Consider the following 20,950-nt stretch of genomic DNA (forward strand, 5'->3'; position numbering starts at 1 on the left):
GCCTGCGCAGCGCAGTCAGCTGACTTCACTTGGCTGCCTGTGATACAGGCACGCATTGTGACTCAGAGGCGAGTTTGGGGACGATTGCGTCGATAATGGAGTTAAATGGCGTCTAGGGAGGAGAAGTGTTTTCTTGTGACCAGCTGTTCTTGTCAGGCTGTGTGGGCTGCTCCTTCCAGGGGGGGCACAGATCTCTGATCGCAGGTGGGGGCTGGCAATGTCATAAGAAAACAAGTACAGTACACGCCATTTGCTGTTTGCTTGTTTTATGGAATACACACAAAATGGAATATTACCAGAATCTGTGAAAGGAAGAGTTTGTAGTTTTCAATAAAAACCACTTTTTGCCATGTTGCGCTGTATGCCCTGACAGTAGATTATTAAAATAATCTTTTGAGAAATCATCCCATTCTGATGCCATAATATGCCTCTAATTTAATTTTAATTCTTGTTTTACAACTTGCCACGTAGGGTTGGGCATCGTTTGAATTTGAGCGATTCCGGTTCTTTATTTAGATTCCGGTTCCGAACGATTCTCGATTCCGATTCTTTTAGGGAGCTGGGTCCAAAACGTTTGCATGGTTTAAATAAAGGGTGTCCAAATTATGTACATCCATTTTCTTAGCAGCCTGCAGCATAGACTAAAATGATCATTTGACTCGGGGTTCCTTCCCAATATCCCAACCCAATTGACTTAATATTTATTAATTATTGTTTCAGCTAAAAGTTAAATATCGCATTGTCAAAATTGTTATTTGGGACTGTTTTATCACATCAAATGGTTTATATGTATGAATATAGTTTTAACCTGACTTCCTGTTCTTAGCTTGTGGCCTTTTATTTTGAAGGGAACTCAGCGTTTTGGCACGGCACCGGTGATTTATTTTATTTATATGGATGGAACCAAATGCCTATAAAATGTTGATTCCTTTCCTTACCCACCGATGAGGTACAAGGTTAGTGTTTGTGTTATGTTTATGTGAATTTTGTCCCAATTCATTGTGATGTAAAGTTGCTGCGGTGAAGTTTTAGCTCAATGTTAAGCTTTTTTCATCAGCTCTTACGTTTGTTTGAAGTCTAAAATAAACACTAAAAACCATCAGTGCAAAAGTGCAACCAACCTTTTACCTTGTTAGGTGTCTCAATGTTGGCATAGATGTATTGTTTCACTCACCCAGCTGACTGAGAGTTGACTTCACTGAAGCTCCGCGCGGTTTAGGCTGAGGCTCGGAGTGCGTCAGACGCTACACACCGTGAAAGCCTCCTTTGCCGAATATATAATCTGGTTCCAAGTGTTGCACTTGTCCGACTGGTCATTAATTTTAACAAAGTTAAGACACACTTTTGTTCACCGCCGTTGGGCACAAGCACGTCTTCATGAGTGTTGTTCTTCGTTGGTTTTCGCCACTTCTTCGGGGCCGGTGGACTAGGCATCTAAAACTGGGAACCGAAATTTTTAAATTTGAACGATTGCGGGAGAACCGGAAAGTTAGTCCCGGTTCCAATCGATTCTCGATGTCCAACCCTATTGGCACGGCGTAAAAAGAATAGACAACCAGAAACTGTAGCGACAGGAGGCGTGACCAAGCGGTGTTGTCACTTTGACGTGCACAGGCCGGAGGCTCACGCAGACTTGTTTTCATGGCCGGATTACAGTATTTATTGGCCAGGTAAAAATAAAAATCATTGCAAATGTAATACTTGAACACATACCCTAATAATATACTAATATCTCTCTATTTAACCTTTTATTTGCATGTTGCATGTTCTCCCCGTGCTTGATAGTTAGCATAAGCTCTTCGCGTCGTATTTGCTCCGTACCCTTTCAAACTCTCTCAAAATGTACAGTTGAAACCAGATGTTTACTTACTCTATATAAAAATACAGATGCTTTTTTATGGTTGTTTGTTTACTATGAGCCCTGCGATTGGCTGGCGACCTGTTCAGGGCTCACACTCGAGGATAGCAGGGATAGGCTCCAGCATGCCCGCGACCCTAGTGAGGATAAGCGGTACAGAAAATGGATGGACCTCCAGTTAGCAACAAACGTGGCAAAAAAGAAGGAATTGGACAGCTTTGGGGAGTAAACAAGTGTATAGGGTAAGGGTAATAAATGGCTTTGATAGCACCGCTAAAAGATATGCCAGTGACATCTCTTTTGTAGAGCTGAGGACAAAGATGTTAATTTTCTTGATAACTCTAGAACCCCTTTACAAACCACATCTGCCATTTCGCGGTGATAATATAACTGATATACATCAGTTAAATCGATATATATGATCTAGAATGTGCTTGTTGCATCTAGCGCCTTCCGGTCTTCGGCTCTATTCGGCGCTGTGACGTAACACTAGCCAAACAGCAGGTTCATTCGGCGATGTGTGCTGCTATTGTTCCGTGCTGTTGTTCCCGTCCTTGTATATTTGTTGTTGTATGATTTAGCGATTTCACGATGGTTAATTGTGTGGCATTTGGTTGTACAAATGGTTCAGGCAGTCGCAAGAGTTTTATTTTTTAAATTTTATTTATTTATTTATTTATTTTTTGGCTTTCCGAGTGAAAAAGGAAAAAGTGACCAGTGGCTAGGGAAAGTCAATCGACGGGAAGAAATGTGGTCAGCGATGGGTGCCTAGCAAGCATTCCAAACTCTGTGCTGATCACTTGGAACTGTCATGTTTTCACAAAGACAGCAGAAAGCATTGTATACACGTGTAGTTAGGCAGAGGTTGAAACCAGCTGCGGTGCCAACTATTTTTCCTACGGCCATCGGGACCTCAACCGCCAGCAAGAGAACTAAATCTCGCAGCCGCCATGGTGCAGCGGTGAAGTGACGCAGCCAAGATATGAGGATTTTCCTTGTATATACCTACGACTCTATTATGGTTATGTACTGGACAGTAGGAAAAAAAGACCCCCGCAGTACTTTTTCAGTACTGTCGTCTGTACTTTTGCCTATATGAGAAGCCAACAAACACGCCAAATACTTTCTGTGAGGTGTGTTATAAAGCTACTCATGTGAGGGGCACACAATATATAGGAATGCTATATACTATGTAAAAGCTTTTGCTGTGTCATGGAAACATAAATATATAATGCATATAGTCATGCTAAAAAATATTGGCACCCCTGGGGTGCCATTATTTCTAGCCATGGCTGTATAAAAAGACATGCTTTTTTTCCCTCAACTGTCTGACCCCATAAGCATGCCTGTTATATTTTATTAATAACTTCATGTTTCTATCGAGAAGTGAGGATGCTGCAGCAAGTAAATTATGGACTCTCTTTTTCTGTTGTACAGTTGCTATTTGGCTGCTCGTCGTTGTCACTGTCAGGTTCCGACCTCCTGATCGGCTCAAACATACAGTACATTTTTCACTCTTTGTTATATTGCAGCAATTTGCTAAAATCATTTACCGTATTTTCATGACCATAAGGCGCACTGTATTAAAAGGCACAGTCTCAGTTACAGGAGCAAAACTGAGTTCGGTTGTATTTTATTGAAGAATTAACAATGTACTCACGTTATTTTTTTATCAATCCTCATCCACAAATCCATCAAAATCCTCATCTTCTGTATCTGAAATGAAAAGCTGGGCAAGTTCTCAATCAAACACGGCAAGTTCGAGTCAGTCTGGTTGCCGTGCGAAACCTCGAACAACAGTGCAAGTAGACAAGTTAGCCCAAGCATCCACAATCCATTCACAAATTGTGGCGTAACTCGCCCGGCGCTGCCTCCTAGTCTTAGTAAAGCTGTGTTCGCCATCTGTCATCCATGGCTCCCACGCCGCTCACTTCACTTTGAACGCCCTGTTTACACGGATGTCCAGGGGTTCGTCAAGCCTCTCGGAATGATGGCAAGCCCCGAGTTATTCTTTGCTCATTAATCCATTGCTCGAGTTGGTCTTCCAACTCGGGCCACCTCGCCTTGTTTCCGCGTTTTGTTTTTCTTTTTTTTCCGTGGAAACTCAGCTTCGTCTTCTTGACTTGGCGAAGCTCGTTTTCCTGCTTCCTCCACTTGCGAGCCATGGATTTGTTGATCTTGAATTGTCTCGCGGCTGCTCGCGAGGCAATTCTAACTGACACCTTGCAATTTAAACTTCTTTGTAAGCGTGTCTCTTCGTAGGTGCCGTTTTCAGGGGGTTCCTTAGCCAAACCGATGTTGTTTTGCACAATGCACACCCCGGCGGTATCTACCTACTGGGGGCGTGGCTATAGCATCGTCCTTCACGCACCCTTTCCCCTTTACGTCCGCATGCTGTCCTCGGCCACGTCCGCTTTTCTTCTGTATAAGCAGCGTGTTGGCAGCAAATGCTCCCAGTCAGTCAAGTGGTCAAAAAAAGTCACAAAAAAAAAGTCAAGCGGAGCGCTCATCACACAACATTTATAGATGTTGGTACACGGCGCACATATAAGGCGTGCCCGCATTATAAGGCGCCCCATCCATTTTGGAGAAAATTTAAGACTTTTAAGTGCGCCTTATGGTTGTGAAAATACGGTACTTAGGCCTAAACCATTCTCTATATATCTATCGATCGATCTATCTTGTTGCAAGATATAAAAACATACCGTACGATGTAACCCTCTTATAGCTATTGTTATTTTGATGTGTGATTTTAATAAGAGTTTCTGCATGTGTAACGGATGCCAGCTTCTGCTATGCAAAAGTATGTTAGTGAAACCTCACTCCTCGAGGGCCTTAAGAATAGCAGTAGCTGGAGGTTGTGCAGCCTGGGCTCTTAGTCTGCTGGTTAGCCACTCAACTCTAAACAATGAAGGTTAATGTATCTGCAGCAATGCTTCTACAATTTAGGTATGTTGAACAAGCCAGAAATGCGGCCGCCTTTTTCTTTACATGTCGCTGTGCCGGATTTTGAGCACGTGAATTTAGTGGAGGTCAATCAATATTGTTTTCTCATCGTCTTGCCAAAGTTTTACTTGTTCTTTTCCGATTACGTTGTTGGGAAATCGCTTTACCATCCACCTGGTCTTTAATTTTTTTGTTTATTTATTTTTTTATTCGGTTGAGATTTTCTGTGGTTCTCACAAAGATGCAAATGTTCCTTGATTTCGAAACTCACGTTCATAAGATGTCCTTGATTTGCTACTGTTCTTGTTTTTCTGTGAAGGCGAAAATTTTAGTAACATACTACATCACCCACAAATACTCAATTACGGAACTGCTCGAGGAGCTTGGATTTAATAACATTGGTCATTACACATTTATTTGTGCTTGTTTGTTTGGTAGGGGTGGAACAGCCACCTTGGTTTTTGGCCCATGGTTTGGTACATTTTCTGTACATGTTTTGTGCGTAATAAAAACTCTCAAAATTATATTTTTGTAATCAAAACCTATATTTTGTAGTGTACTGAAATATAAAATTTTTCAAGTTAACCATCACTGATTCTAAACTCGTGGGCACGGTGGAGGACTGGTTAGAGCATCTGCCTCACAGTTCTGAGGACCGGGGTTCAATCCCCGGCCCCGCCTATGCATGTTCTCCCCGTGCCTGCGTGGGTTTTCTCCGGGCCCTCCGGTTTCCTCCCACATGCCAAAAACATGCCTGGTAGGTTCATTGAAGAATTAGGACAAATTAGGACATACAAATAAAAACTACTTGTGTAACAGTTTGATTGAGCGGGAGTCGTATGGTCCTGCCTACACCCCACTCTGCAGGGATGACCCTTGTGTTGTCAGAGAGGTTGAGAATTAAATTGTCGCTGATAAGCAGGGCACAGCATAACATGGGTAGTCTTTTTATTAAGTGACTAAACCACATCTTTGACCACAGAAAAGTGCTGCAAATATTTAGTAATAAATACTCCCACTGCACGGGTTATTTTCTTTTCAATTTAGTTTTTTTTTAAAATTAGTCTCTCAAATGCATAATTTATATTAATTTAAAATATTCCAAGTAAAATTGTTAGCTTTAACCTGTAAGCAGAAAAAAAAGCTCATTTTACTCAATATACAAAAAATTGAGCGATCGGCTTTTGAACTCTTCATACACGTGCTTGCGCACACACACACACACACACAAAACAATCTGCTTTTACTTTAAAGGTCACTTCTAAGGGCACCAGTTTGAACCCGAATGCCAAGGTGTGGCAGGAGTTATCTGTGACCCCCAGTGAGGTGGTGACCAACAGCCCTCATTGGCCTCCGTCGGACCTCAGTGATGGTGAGTTGAATTGAGCCATCTTCGTTTACTGTACTAATTCCCCGCCTTATCTCTAAAGTAATGGGTGCCACTGTAAGCCTGTTAACCAAAATGCTAACTTTGACTAACTTGAGGGCAAGTTAAGTGGCGCTTCCAAGCTTAGCCAGCTAAGCTAACGGGGCTCAGTTCGTGCTCCTGGTTGTGACATTTCTACTGGTCTATTGCTTTCAAATGTTTTTCTTAAGAAATAAAGAGCTTGTCAGCTTTATAGAAACATTGCCGCCCCCTAATTTCTTTGTTGTTTGGTTCCAACTTTGATATGGTGGATCTAGTGTTGCACCAAGTACCGATACCGAACAGTGGTATTTTGATGTAAAAATACTGTTGTTGTTGAAATACAACTAACGCTAGGATCTGTGTGACTGGCGAGTGGGGTGGTCAACAATTTTATTGGGGTAGCCCCTCCCCCCACCCTTGGCCATCCCCTGATGTTGCCCCTATATGTGCCAGGCGCGGTGCACTTCGTTAGCACATATGTGCTAGGCTTCACACGATCAGGATTTTTGGGGCTGATCACCGTTCAAGTTAAAAAAGACTATAATAGATCACCGATCCGATCACAAGATGGAGCAATGTCCATGCATTTTCTTCCGCGTATCCGAAGTTGAGTCGCGGGGGCAGTACCTTTATATGAGGGAAGCCCAGACTTCCCTCTCCCCAGCCACTTCCTCCAGCTATTCCGAGGGGATCCCGAGGCGTTCCAGGAAAGCCGAGAGACGTAGTCTCTCCAGCGTGTCCTGGGGCGTCCCCGGGGTCTCCTCCCGGTGGGACCTGCCCGGAACACCTCATCAGGGAGGCATCCTAAACAGATACCCGAGCCACCTCATCTGTCTCCTCTCAATGCGGAGGAGCAACGGCTCTTCTCTGAGCCCCTCCCGGATGACCGAGCTTATCACCCTATCTCTAAGGGAGAGCCCGGACACCCTGCGGCGGAAACTAATTTCGGGCACTTCTATCCGGGATCTTGTTCTTTCGGTCACGACCCACAGCTCGTGACCATAGGTAAGGGTAGGAATGTAGATCGACCGGTAAATAGAGAGCATCGCCTTTCGGCTTAGCTCCTTCTTCACCACAACGGACCGATACAAAGTCCGCATCACTGCAGACGGTGCACGGATGCGCCTGTCAATCTTCGGTTCCATTCTTCCCTCACTCGTGAACCCCAAGATATTTGAACTCCTCCGCTTGTGGCAGGATCTCATCCCCAACCTGGAGAGGGCACTCCACCCTTTTCCGACTGAGGACCATGAGCTCAGATTTGGAGGTGCTAATTTTCATCCCAGCCACTTCACACTCAGCTGCGAACCGCTCCAGTGAAAGTTGGGGATCCCTGCTTGATGAAGCCAACAGAACCACTTCATCTGCAAAGAGCAGAGATGTAATACTGAGACCACCAAGCCGGACGCCCTCTACGCCTCGGCTGTGCCTAGAAATTCTGTCCATAAAAGTTATGAACAAAATCTGTGACAATGGGCAGCCTTGGCGGAGTCCAACCCTCACCGGAAACGCATTGCAGACTTACTGACGGCAATGCGGATCAACTCTGATAGAGGTCGTACAGGGACCGAACAGCCCGTATCAGGGGGTCCGGTACCCCATACTCCCAAAGCACCACCCACAGGTGTGACACGGTTGAACGTCCACAAAACACATGTAGACTGGTTGGGCGAACTCCCATGCACCCTTGAGGACCCTGCTGAGGGTGAAGAGCTGGTCCACTGTTCCACGGCCAGGACGAAAACCACACTGCTCCTCCTGAATTTGAGATTCGACTTCCTGAAGGACCCTCCTCTTCAGCATCCCTGAATAAACCTCACCAGGGAGGGTGAGGAGTTTTATACCCCTGTAGTTGGAACACTACAGGGGGACCACCACCCCAGTGCCAATCCAGAGGCACTGTCCCAGATGTCCATGAGATGTTGCTGAGGCGTGTCAACCAGGACAGCCCGACAACATCTAGAGGCTTTAGGAACTCAGGGCGAATCTCATCCACCCCCGGGGCCTCTCCACCGAGGAGCTTTTTAACCACCTTGGTGACCTCAACCTCAGAGATAGGAGAGCGCGCCTCAGAGACCCCAGGCTCTGCTGCCTCATGGGAAGGCGTGTGGGTGGAATTGAGGAGGTCTTCGACGCATTCTCCCCACTGACTCACAACATCCCGAGTCGAGGTCAAAAGTGCACTGCACCAGGCTGGGAAGACCGAATTTGCAATAGGTAAGCAGGTTGGTGTGAAGAAATCAACTGTGGGAGAAATTATTAGAAAATGTAAGACATACAAGACCACTGGTAATCTCACTCGATCTGGGGCTCCATGCAAGATCTCACCACATGGGGTCAAAATTATCACAAGAACGGTGAATTATTAAGAACGGTGAGCAAAAATACCGGGGGGGGGGTGCTAGTAAATGACCTGCAGAGAGCTGGGACCAAAGTAACAAAGGCTACCATCAGTAACGCACTACGCCGCCAGGGACTCAAATCCTGCAGTGCCAGACGTGTCCCCCCGCTTAAGCAAGTACATGTCCAGGCTCATGTGAAGATTGCGAGAGAGCATTGGATGATCTCGAAGAGGATTTTGAGAATGTCAGATGGTCTTATGAAACCAAAGTAGAACTTTTTGGTAAAAACTCAACTTGTTGTGTTTGGAGGAGAGAGAATGCTGAGTTGCATCCAAAGAAACCCATACCAACTGTGAAGGAAGGGGGTTGGAAACATCATGCTTTGGGGCTGTTTTTCTAAAAAGGCACCAGGTCGACTGATCTGTGAAAAGAAAAGAATGAATGGGCCCATGTATCGTGAGATTTTGAGTGAAAACATCCATCAGCAAGGACATTGAAGATGAAACGTGGCTGGGTCTTTAAGCATGGTGTGGCTTCGTAAGTAAGCATTTCAAGGTCCTGGAGTGGCCAAGCCAGTTTCCAGATCTCAACCCCATGTGTTGCCCAGTGACATGGGGTTGAGATCTGGACATAACTGCTCCAGAGGAGATCTGCATGGAGGAATGGGCCAAAACACCAGCAACAGTGTGTGAAAACCTTGTGAAGACTTCCAGAAAACGTTTGACCTCTGACCTCTCGTTTCAGTTCCGGTATCTAGGTATTTTATCCAGATAAAGTATTGAAGTCAGACTTGTGGTATCCTGACACTACTAGGTGGATCTAACTTTGTCCCCTTTTTATGTATAACTAAAATGGGCAAGAATTTCTCCAAGGAGTGCAGACAGGAACAGTCATGTTGAAAGCTTGTCAGACTTAACTATGTAATTGTAACTAATGGTGGGTGCGGGTCTTAGTTTAGGGTTTGATAAAATGTCGCTGCCAAATCTGTATCACACAAGATACTGACGTCGTCTATTTAAGATCATAATAATAATAATTACGGGATGCGGAAGTCCAACCTTTCTGGGTTCTGTGAGAAAGCCGTAGGCTTTAAATGTTAAATGTCTCTTTGCAGTGTGCTACAGTCAATCATGAAGAGACCCAGCTGACATGATGGGATTTAAAATGGTAAAGACAACGACCGCGTCAATTACATTTGATTGAATGTTTACACTTTCCCAGGTTATGAGGAGCCGTTGTGGGCTGGTTGCAAGCCGTACACTGTGGTATTGCCAGGACCCGATGGAAGCAGCAGCAGCACAGCCACAGCTGAGATATCAATCAATGGAATGGACCCTCCAGAGTTGGCATTTTCCCCTGCTGAGCTCACCACCACAGGGACCTCAGGTTTGTCATGCCACACCATGCACACAACCGTCACACTACATAATTTCTTTATCATATTGCAGGGGGTTCTCTTTTTACCTTGAAGGTCCAGTCCTATGGCGGTGATGTAACATGAATTTTTGGGAACGTGCCATAGTTACTAAGCACTAACCTATGCTAACTCGGTTGTAAAGTCATAATTACAGCAAATATTTATATCAAAACACTTCTGTGCAATGAATATAAAACAATCAAATGAAAAAAAGCAACTATGTCTGTACATGCATGAGTGTGTCTTGTTGTGCCCTGTTACCACATTCTTGTGCCATTGCATAAACTATTTCATGCACGCCGCTCGTAACCTCGTATGTCAATACCGTCGTAAACTGTCAGTGTATAGAAAATCTAATGGAACATCTAATGCCCCTTTTTTACTGCACTGTACTTGGATCCCTATTGATGTCCTAATATTTTTAAGTACCTGGTCGGCCGTGTTTTAACGCAAATATGGTTGGCGTAAACCGCTGCTCCTTGCTCACGGGTTGAACAAATTTGTCAGCGCAGCATCAGTTATTCATTTCCAATTTTTATATTTATTTTTTTCCTCTCCTAAACTTATAAAAAAGCAATGTTAATGGCATTTCATTGGTAGCAGTTGAAATCAGTGGGGGCCTTTACTGGTTTGAATGAAATGTGCTCCTCTCTGTGCCGCTTGGTTCATCTCTGAAACTTGTCATGCTACTCCATGAATGTGACTGATGCAAAAGATTGATTTAAAAAAAGAAAAAAAAATCCTCCCCATTTTTAAAGTGAACAGACACACCTTGTGTTCCAAGCTAATGAAGCTGTGTCCACTTTCCTTTGTCAGGCATATGCGTTAATCTGTGATGTTTGACACAAAGGTAGGGCTGGCGATAAATCAAATTCAAACCAATGTCACAGTGGAATGGGATGCAATTATCAAATCGCAATGGCTGCGATAAAAACAAAAAACAAAACAAAAAAAGAACAATGCTCTAATGACATGGGTACAAGCACGGCGGACAGAGGTCTGCACTGTAAAAACGTCTACCATATGGTTTGTAATTGTATGCTTATCGAGGAGATTCCATTACCAATATGGCGCCTACCTATGTGGACGCCTCTGTTACGTGCTCTCTAGTATTGTCTGTTTTTGTGTTTTTTGTTTGTCTTTTGAGACATTACACGACTCACGTACACAAGGGAAGACTTGCTAAACATCAGGGAGTCTATCCCGGACTTTCTTTAACCAACTCCCTAAATACAAGCAGCACATCGACTGTCCTACCGGGGAAAATAACATTTTAGACCACTGCTATACTACACTGAATAACTCATATCGTGTCATACATCGTGCAGCCCTGGGCTCGTCTGATCACTGCTTAATTCACTTAATACCAACATACAGGCAAGAACTTAAATGCGCGAAGCCTACGGTGAAAACAGTGAAAAAGTGGACCAATGAAGCAAAAAGAACTTCAAAGCTGTCAAGACTGCACAGACTGCAGTTTGCCTACCGAGCAAACAGGTCTGCGGAGGATTCAGTCAACATGGGACTGCACTTCATCGTAGAACACCTCAACGGCGCGGGGACCTACGCGAGGATCCTGTTCGTGGACTTCAGCTCTGTGTTCAACAAGAGTTCTACGGGGATGCCCGCCGAACTCTTCTCCTCCAAGCTTCTCCAGCTCAGCGTCTCTCCTGCCATCTGCTAGTGGATTTACAGCTTCCTGATGGGCAGGACAGCAGGTGAGGCTGGGGGAGGCCACCTCATCTACACGAAACATCTGGAGCTGAACACGCTCAAGACTTTAGAGATGATTGTGGACTTCAGGAGGCATCCCTCGCCACAGCTGTCCCTCACGCTGTCCAACTGCTTTGTGTCAACCGTTGAGACCTTCAAGTTCCTCGGAATTAAAGTCTCTCAGGACCTGAAGTGGGAGTTCAACATCAACTCCATCCTCAAAAAGGCCCAGCAGAGGATGTACTTCCTGCGGCTTCTGAGGAAGCGTGGCCTGCCACAGGAGCTGTTGAGGTAGTTCTACACAGCGGTCATCGAATCAGTCCTGTGTTCTTCCATCACAGTCTGGTTTGGTGCTGCTACAAAAAAGGACAAACTCCGACTGCAATGGACAATCAAAACTGCTGAAAAGCTTGTCTGTACCCCCCTACCCACCCTTGAGCACGCTGCCAGAACTAAGTGAAGAGCATGCAAAATCCTCTTGGACCCTCCACATCCTGGTCACCAGCTCTTCCAGCTCCTTGCCTCAGGTAGGCGCTACCGAACAATGCAAACTAAAACTAGCAGACATTCCAACAGCTTCTTCTCTCTTGCCATTAATTTCTTACATTTAACTTCCAATTCCATTGCAACATGCTGACAATTTTTGTGTGTTGAGTTTGTTGTCACATTTCTGTCAGTCTATTATACATTACTCGTGCACTCACCATAGTAGTCTCGCCACGCTGCACTATTTGCATGTCTGTTGTTGACCAATACTGGCCACTTGTGCCTGAGTAGCATTTGCACAATCGACTGAGTAGTATCTGCAGCATTTGCACAATCAACATTGTCCCAGATTATTACACTACTAGTCACTTTAAACTTCATGCATTTCTTGCAGTCTCTGCACCCTTTGCACGATGGTCATTGCACGGGACTATTGCTCTTAGTCATTCAAACTGCTCTAATTGCTGGAGGACTCTGCACCTTTTTGCACAATTATAAAAATAAATTGTACCGGCATTACCAGATTACTAGCAACCTGTTATTGCTCAGTGACTGTTTTTCTCAATGTCTTTGTCTCTCTCTGTCATTTCTGTCAATTGGCTGTCTGTTGTCGTACTAGAGCGGCTCCAACTACCGGAGACAAATTCCTTGTGTTTTTGACATACTTGGCAAAATAAAGATGATTCTGATTCTCATGCCACTACTGAGGGAAAGTTTTGAATTTTTCCTCCGAGGGGGCTCGGGCTTGGCAGACAGGCTCACCGGCTTTAATAGCTGCAGTTAGCCGAGCAGCCACAAGTCCCTTGCAATCGATCGGTGAAGAGAAGCCTTCCGGCTGGTTGAGACTGAGACTTGGGGGTGAGAGGTGGGGAGCATGGGGGTGAGAGGAGGGAGCATGCTGTGACGACAAGATTGCGTGATTTCCGACGACTTTTTCAACGGCGGATGGTTGCTTTTTTCCTTCGCCAGCTTCACGAGCAGCGGTAATTTACAGAGAGCCACTTGCTATCCGCGCAGCGACTTCAACACCAGCTCGTCTCGACATGGAGGATCCCAGCCAATGGGTCGAACAGCCGCTGAAGAGGAAAAAAGCTGATTCTTCCACCTCAACTGAGGATTTGCTTGATTCGACAGAGATACAGACGAGTGTCCTCTTTTCAATCGACAAGAAATTGTCAATTGGACTTGATTTGCTTCGCCAGGAGATCACCAAACTCAGAAAGAGCTTGGAATTCACGCAACAAGTGAATGAGCTAAGATTAGATAATACTGCGCTTCGATCAAACATGTCAATGTCGGCAGAACTTCAAACTCTTAGACTGGAATATAAACATACGAAAGAAATTACGTTGAACATTCCATCAAGAAGCATGCGCGACAACCTCATTTTCTCAACCTCATTCCAGACAATGCCCCGGGAGACCCCGAGGAGCAGATTAAAAGGTTTGTCTGCGCTCAAAATACAAGAAGATACATTCGACAAGATTATTTCGACAAGATACAGTCGACCAAGATTATTTTCACTGCGTTCACCGATTTCCTTGTCCAGGAAACCGACCATGTTTGTACACATAAAGCAAAAAGTGTTGGTAAAATCCCAAGGTTGGGAGTTTAAAGGGACTTTGTTTGGAATGAACGACCAGTTTCAGAAGGAGATTAATGAAAGGTGTAGAGTTTTGTACCCGTTGATGAAGAATTTCCATGACAAAGGCAAACGAGCGTGGTTAGTTGTCGACAAGCTGTATGTCGCCGGCCAACTGTTTCATGATGCCAACGTCATGACCTGGCTCTTCTAGATAAGTACTTCTTTTGATCTGTTGTCATCAATTGTCAATTTATTGTATTTTGTTTCATTCTTTCCACTTTTGCTTAGACAAGCAAAAAAAACGGAATCACGCATGCCACCAGCATGAATCCTCACTCCTATCTCTCTGCTTTCCTCCTCTGCTTGCTTCCACACACACTAAATGCACAAGTCGCTCAAATCTCTTTTTGCGCACCACAAACCACCACCACACACCATATTATCACTGTTTTTCCTGTGTTCAGTGTTTACCCGTTACCCTTCTATGTACCATGGCGTTGCAGTACTCAAATATAGCATCTCTATCACCCTTTCTAAATAACTTTCGTCAACACAATCCCAAAAAACAAACCTCCCAAAAACTGTCAAAAAAACAACAACAAAGAATGCATTGTACCAAATCTATTTAAAATTATGATACACACTCATTATACCTCACTGTCTTGGAATGTCAATGGCATTCGATTACAGGCAAAGAGAATTAAGATTATGGATTATACCACTAAATTTAAAAACAGACCACCTCTTATTACAAGAAACCCACCTTACTAAGTCAGAAGAAAAATGCCCCATTGACTCTAATTTCACTCAGGTTACTTTTTATAACTGTAGACAAAGAGGAGTCTCAATGCTAGTCCATAAAAGACTACATTTTACAATAAATACTACAGTAGCAGATCCACAAGGCCGATATATAATTATACAGGCTACAATATTTAACAAGCTTTATACAATTGTCCCTCTCCTTGAGCTGTCACCTTATCGTGGTGGAGGGGTTTGTGTGTCCCAATGATCCTAGGAGCTAAATTGTCTGGGGCTTCACGCCCCTGATAGGGTCACCCATGGCAAACAGGTCCTCGGTGAGGTACCAGACAAAGCACGGCTCCAAAAACCCCTATGAAGAACAAAATATATGGCTCTAGGTTTCCTTTGCCGGGACATGGGTCACCGGGGGCCCCCCCCTCTGGAGCCAGGCCTGGAGGTGTGGCTCGAAGGAGAGCGCCTGGTGGCCGGGCCTGCACCCAATACTAGACCCTCTATTTTTCAGAACGGTCAATTAGATAAAGGTAGAATTAGTAGCCATAAGAACACAGCTTCAATTAAGTTATTGCCAAAGCGAGGTAAAGCCCTCACTCTCCCGGCGAATTATCGGACCTTATCACTGATTGATGAAGATATCAAGATTAACTCGAAACCCCTCGCAGCGAGACTTGAAAAGGTACTTCTGTCGATAATCCACTATGACCAGACAGGATTCATTAAAGGTAGAAGTTCCACAAATAATGTCAGACGTGTTGAATTTAATAAGCATTTCACAGCGTAAAAATCTAAACGCAATTATCTTGTCACTTGACACAGAGAAATCTTTCGATAAAGTTAAGTGGGCTTTCCTGTTTGCAGTACTTCACAAATTTGGCTTTGGAGATTCAATTATACATTGGATAGCAACATTATACAATTCGCCGAAAAGCGACAGTAACCACAAATAGGATCACTAAAGTTTTAGATCATAAAGAGGAACCAGACAAGGATGTCCACTCTCACCAATGCTATTTGCAATATTTATCGAACCTCTTGCTGCCGCTATACGTCAGAATGCTAATATTCAAGGTATCTTCTCACTAGTGACAGAACACAAAATCAATCTGTATGCTGATGATATTTTACTGTACTTACAGGAATTCAGTATTACAGTATTATCTTCAGGCACTCTTCAATCTCATTAAAAAAAGTTCACAAATATCAGACGACTCTATTAATTGGACAAAATCAACAATACTGCCAATAACCGCAAACTCATGGACTCCTGCAGATCAAATCCCAGAGTACCCTATTCCTATAGGAAACATTAATTATTTGGGTATCATTATTTCTTCAAAACACAGAGCTAACCAATCTAAATTACACATCACTTCTGGGAAAAAAATCGCATCTGATTTCAGACGCTGGAATAACCTGCCTATATTATTACTGGGAAGAATAGCTACAATAAAAATGAAAACCTTACCTCAAATAAATTTTATTTTCAATGATTCTATTTAAGACCACATTTAAATGGTTTCAAACCTTAGATTCTGCTGTAATACATTTTTTTTCAAAAAATAAGAAAAATAGAATGTCTATCCACACTTCAGAAAAGTAAACAGGAGGGAGGCCTAAATGCTCCCAACGTTAAACACTATTATTTAGCTAACCAATTACAATACCACATCAAATGGTTGCACCACAGTGAGGAGCGTGATTCTTGGCTAGAATTGGAACAAACAGAGTGAAAGAACATCAAACTACCAAAACTCCCATTTATTTCTACTCGTCTTAAAGTGCGCCCTGCCCCTCCGCCCTGCCTGCCCCCCTGCATTTTAAATGCATCACACACACACGGCCCATGTTTTAATGCACCACATACACCTATCTCTGGGGGGCTTTGGGTGGTGGGGTTTGGCTGTTAGGCTGTAATGCCTGGCAGCCCTGCCCCCACCCCCTCGGCTCACTGACCTCTCCAGATTTTAATGCACCACATCACTCGGGGGGGCACTGATACACTGGGTACGACCAATGACTAATGACTCATAGTAACAGGGGGGGAGGTGGGTCTCACTTACTTGCATGGTGGTGTCTAGAGGCCGGCCCCCCCCCTGGGCTGGATGACTGCCTGGTGTTGGGGCTGACCTCTTATGGCCCGCCGGTGCTCCTTGGCTCCCCCCCTTTTTATCGTTCCCTTGTCGGGTGCCCCTATCCCCCCTCCTTTCCAACAAACAAGGGACACCCTCCAACCCTCTGGCTGGGCATAGACTGGCTGCATTGCGGGCCCTGTGGGTTGGGGGGGGGGGCGTTTTGCTCTCCTGGGGTGCGGGGGTTTGGTGGGGGGGTCAATTGGGTCCCTGCGTCCCCCACCGGGTTGTCGGGGCGCCTCGGTGGGGCCGGTGGACCGCCCTGGGTTCCTCGGTGTGGGGAGTGTCCCGTCCGCCGGGCTGTTCTCGGGTGGACCCCTGGGCCTTAATCCGGCCCTTGATTGATTGGGTGGGGTCCACGGCCACAGCAATTACAAGACGCTTCTGTCAGTCTTTTGTGCATGTAAAACGTTATCAATTCACTGGCATGTATCCGCAGACACACACTCCACTCCCATGCAACACTCATATTTCATTGTTGTAGATAATGTAATTATTTAGTTCTCTCATCCTGTTTACAATTAGTGCTTTGTCTTTTGTCTTTGTTTCTCTCTTCCTTCTAGAAACTTTCTTCTGTTCGACTGATCAAGTCTGATTCTCAATAAACCTCAATTATAATCCCAGAGCAGAAGCTTAAAAACTCCACTGTGACACTGTAAAACTGTTCCGGCATGGAGGGGATACAGATTTTCCATTCTGGTTGACCTAACAACCGAACAGGACAAAAAAAAAAAAAAGAGACCATGTGCAGCGGCCAGGCCCCCCCGCTCAGCGTTAAATTCAACATTTAATATAGTTACTAAATATGCTCCCAACGATCGCATCTTGTAAATAATCACGGTTGAGTGTGTGATCGTGATGGGCTTCTTTGAACTCTCTCAGGGAGGGGAAGTGAGAGAGCGTGCCTCGCTGTCCATCTCTGGCGAATACAGTAAGCTTGCGCATGAATGACAAAACGGCTTCCAGCATTTGCAGTGCAGTGTTTCCCTTCTCCTGGAGACTTTTATTCAGCATTTTTAGGTGATCCACCCTAAAGTGCAGTTTTGTAGCTTCCAGTTGCGGGTAGTTCAGGTTTTTGCTTTTCAGGAATGCCTTCACGTGTTCTAAACAAGCAACAAAGCGACACAAAATCTCACCCCTGGACAGCCATCGGACTTGGTTGTGTAGCAGGTGATCGGAATATTCGCTGTCAACTTCATCTAGCAATGCAATCTCTTGTTCACCATCTCGATGGCAAGGTTCATCACCTCCATAAACTCTGTTGGGAATGTTTGTGCACACAGTGCTTCTTGGGACGAAATGCAAGCAGATTTCGATCCAACACTTTCTGTAGTAAAGTCACAAACCCCTTTTGTGATCCTCTCATACTGGGTGCCCCATCTGTAGCCAGTGCAATCAAATGGTTGGTGTTTATTTCATTGTTATTTAAACACTTAAGCACAACTGCACATATGTCCCCCCCGTGTTTGGCCTTGCGGTGGTATTAATTTGATAATTTCTTCTTGCGGCCCATCAGAGTTCACATACCTGCATAAGAGCACTACCTGTTCAATATCGTGCACATCACACGGCTCATCACAGGCAATTAAGTACACTGGAGCTGAATTAATGTCCTTGATTCGTGATGTTGATGGCCCTCGTGATGTTTAATGGCCCTTTGCTGAGAGAGGCATGTCTTTAATTTTCTGCATTATCTCTGTTTTGTTTTTGAAGTCTGAAAATAAGTACTCTTATTTTAATGAATGAATCCTTCATGTGTACACCATCTGTGAATGGTTTCCCACCCTTTATTATCTCCCTGGTTGCAACAAAACTAGCAGCTGTAGTGGAGTTTGGAGATGCAATCCACTTCTTAAATCTATCTTTGCGCTCCTCTAATTTCTCCAGAAGTAATGCAATCACACTTTTTCACTCACTCCCAACAGGGTACTCGGCTGCAAATGTAGCACGCCTTCCCTGGAAATTTTTCCACATTACTCTTTTTGTTATTTGACAACTTCTCATTACAAAGCAGACATGTAGGCAACCTTCCGCGTTGGCAATGAAAGCAAATGATCCATGGCCCATCACACACCTGCCGGTTTGTTTGCGACAGCCACCTGCCACGCCGAGCTCAAAGAAGCGCGTGTCGCAGGCTATGACGCAAATCTTTGTTGACAGAAATGTTGAAATTTAATATTTATTCCACACATTTTTACAGTGTGGAAAACGTTATGTTTGTGTCACGTTTGCCCTCCTACAGAAACCACATTAAAACAAAATATATTTTTCTTCCCCATCTTTTTCATACATTTTTGAAAAAGCTGAAGGGAGCCACTAGGGCGGCGCTAAAGAGCCGCATGTGGCTCGAGAGCCGCGGGTTGGCGACCCGAGTGACCTAGGCTGACACAGACATCAGTGCTACTGCTACTTGGAAGAGGGTTAGATTATGTATTTACATAGTTACGTTACATATACACACATGGTTACATTATATTTACACAGCTTGAAGTTAAATCAGTCAGTTTTCAATTTGTTTAATGTTTTTTATTTATTTAATTTTTTTTTACATTTCAATATTATCCCATTTGATGTGCGTCCTGTGTCTTAGACGCACAAAAATTAGCAGGGGTGCATAAAGTGAGATCAGTCTGCGTTTTACGATGCACTGCTATGGATTAAAGTATCCCGTCGTGGTGCTGGAATTCCGGCGTATGCATTTTTTGGGGACGAGATGGCTTCAGAGTGTGATTAATTTGGTCGCATATGGGCCCTCATTTCTGAATGGTGCGGTTACAAAATAAAATAAATTAATAAAGAGGGTCCACCTGTTCACCCAGTCATTTGAGGATAAACATTTTTGTGACTTGAAAACAGACACATGAAACCCACTGGGTTCTCTAAACCAATCAGAGAGTGAAGGACGGGTACCCTCCCTCTCATTGGCCGTGTGTGTATCTGTGTGCGCATGAGCGCGCTTTTGAAATGTGGGTGCTAGCATACACGGAGCTAAATTTTCTGACTGTGAGCCGGTAACTGTACAATTACAGAAAGTTGAACTGCATAAATGGAATTAGTTCCAAAGCCCAACGCCACCACGATGATGTGGGAGGAACATTTTGGATTCACGCCAGAATAACACTGTAACACCAAGGAGCTGGTATATCGAATTTGTATGAAGTCGAAACAAAGACACAACTTTAAACCTCAAAGTGACTAAATCCATTTTAAGCACAACCATCCTCCCCAATTTCTTCAGCTGGGAACAAAAAACACTGGGCAATTTCCCGTTTCCTGTCACCTTGTAATTATGAAAATCTTTGTTCAAACAATGCAAATACAAACATGGCAGTGCATATGGCTTGCGTATGCTTAATTATATACAGTATAGCGTTACTCACAATTGTAAGAGATGTAGCCATTGAACGTGTTGACAAAGCAGCATTTGAAATGTATTCAAAATTTTTTAATCAAAACAGGTTGCCCGATCTGCTTGTGCTTTTATTAATGTTGCTACTTTGCACTTTTTCTTAACTGGAAACTTGATTGGTAGTATATTGGCTGTATTCCTCTGACTATTTATACCACTGTGCCAAATGTTTAAGTTTTGTTTTAAGTGGAGTTTTTGTGAACAGAGCCTGAGTCTGTTTTATATATATTTTTAAACTATTTTATTCGTTGTTCTACATTACAATGTCAATGTTTATTATTTTTGGTATTAAACAGTTTTAAAAAAAAAAAAGGATTCACTTGTATTATTATTCTATAATAGTATATCAGTGGCATAAAAAACATATTGTCCTAAAAGAATTAGCTCATGTGACAGGCCTAAACGCATAATATATTGCGAGAGAGAGAGAGAGAGAGCAAGAGAGCAATTGATAATACAAATATATTGTGCAAACAGTATAAAAAGTAACAAATAGAGTAACAAATAAAAATGTGCAATATAGCGGGACCGTGAAGCAAGAACCGTGATATAGCGTAGGATTACTGTATCTGTATTCCGTGATAAATTGCAGGGACTCATTGCTCCCGGGTTGGTACTCATTTCTATTCCATGTGCATCCCGGGTCTCGAGTGTAAAATGATCTATGAATAATGTTATTTATGAGTTCATAGTAACAGGCCTGACCTAAAAGAATTGTTTGTTGATTGTATTCGGTGTCGTGTTGGTCATACTATAGAATAATTAATTTGTGTTTAGTGAATAATGCTCAGGATAACAAACTTCCCCCAAAAATTGCTTGCTAAATTTTCTCAAATCATTCAGCCATACACGAAGGAGCATTGAGTGAAGAGACAGGCTGATGGAGTTGGCTCAT

General features: G+C 43.8%; 1 protein-coding gene across 2 annotated transcripts in view; it reads left to right on the forward strand.

The window, feature by feature from the left end:
• The window catches only part of larp4aa (La ribonucleoprotein 4Aa), a 69,955-nt gene that overhangs the window by 1,133 nt on the left and 47,872 nt on the right, over positions 1-20,950 (forward strand). For both annotated transcript variants that reach the window (XM_061693342.1, XM_061693349.1), the window contains exons 2-3: positions 6,059-6,176; positions 9,776-9,940. In XM_061693342.1, coding sequence (XP_061549326.1) covers positions 6,059-6,176; positions 9,776-9,940 — 283 coding nt within the window. The remainder of the gene's footprint in view (positions 1-6,058; positions 6,177-9,775; positions 9,941-20,950) is intronic.

The sequence above is a fragment of the Phycodurus eques genome, chromosome 1 (assembly GCF_024500275.1).
Source record: "Phycodurus eques isolate BA_2022a chromosome 1, UOR_Pequ_1.1, whole genome shotgun sequence".
NCBI classification, from domain to species: Eukaryota; Metazoa; Chordata; class Actinopteri; order Syngnathiformes; family Syngnathidae; genus Phycodurus; species Phycodurus eques.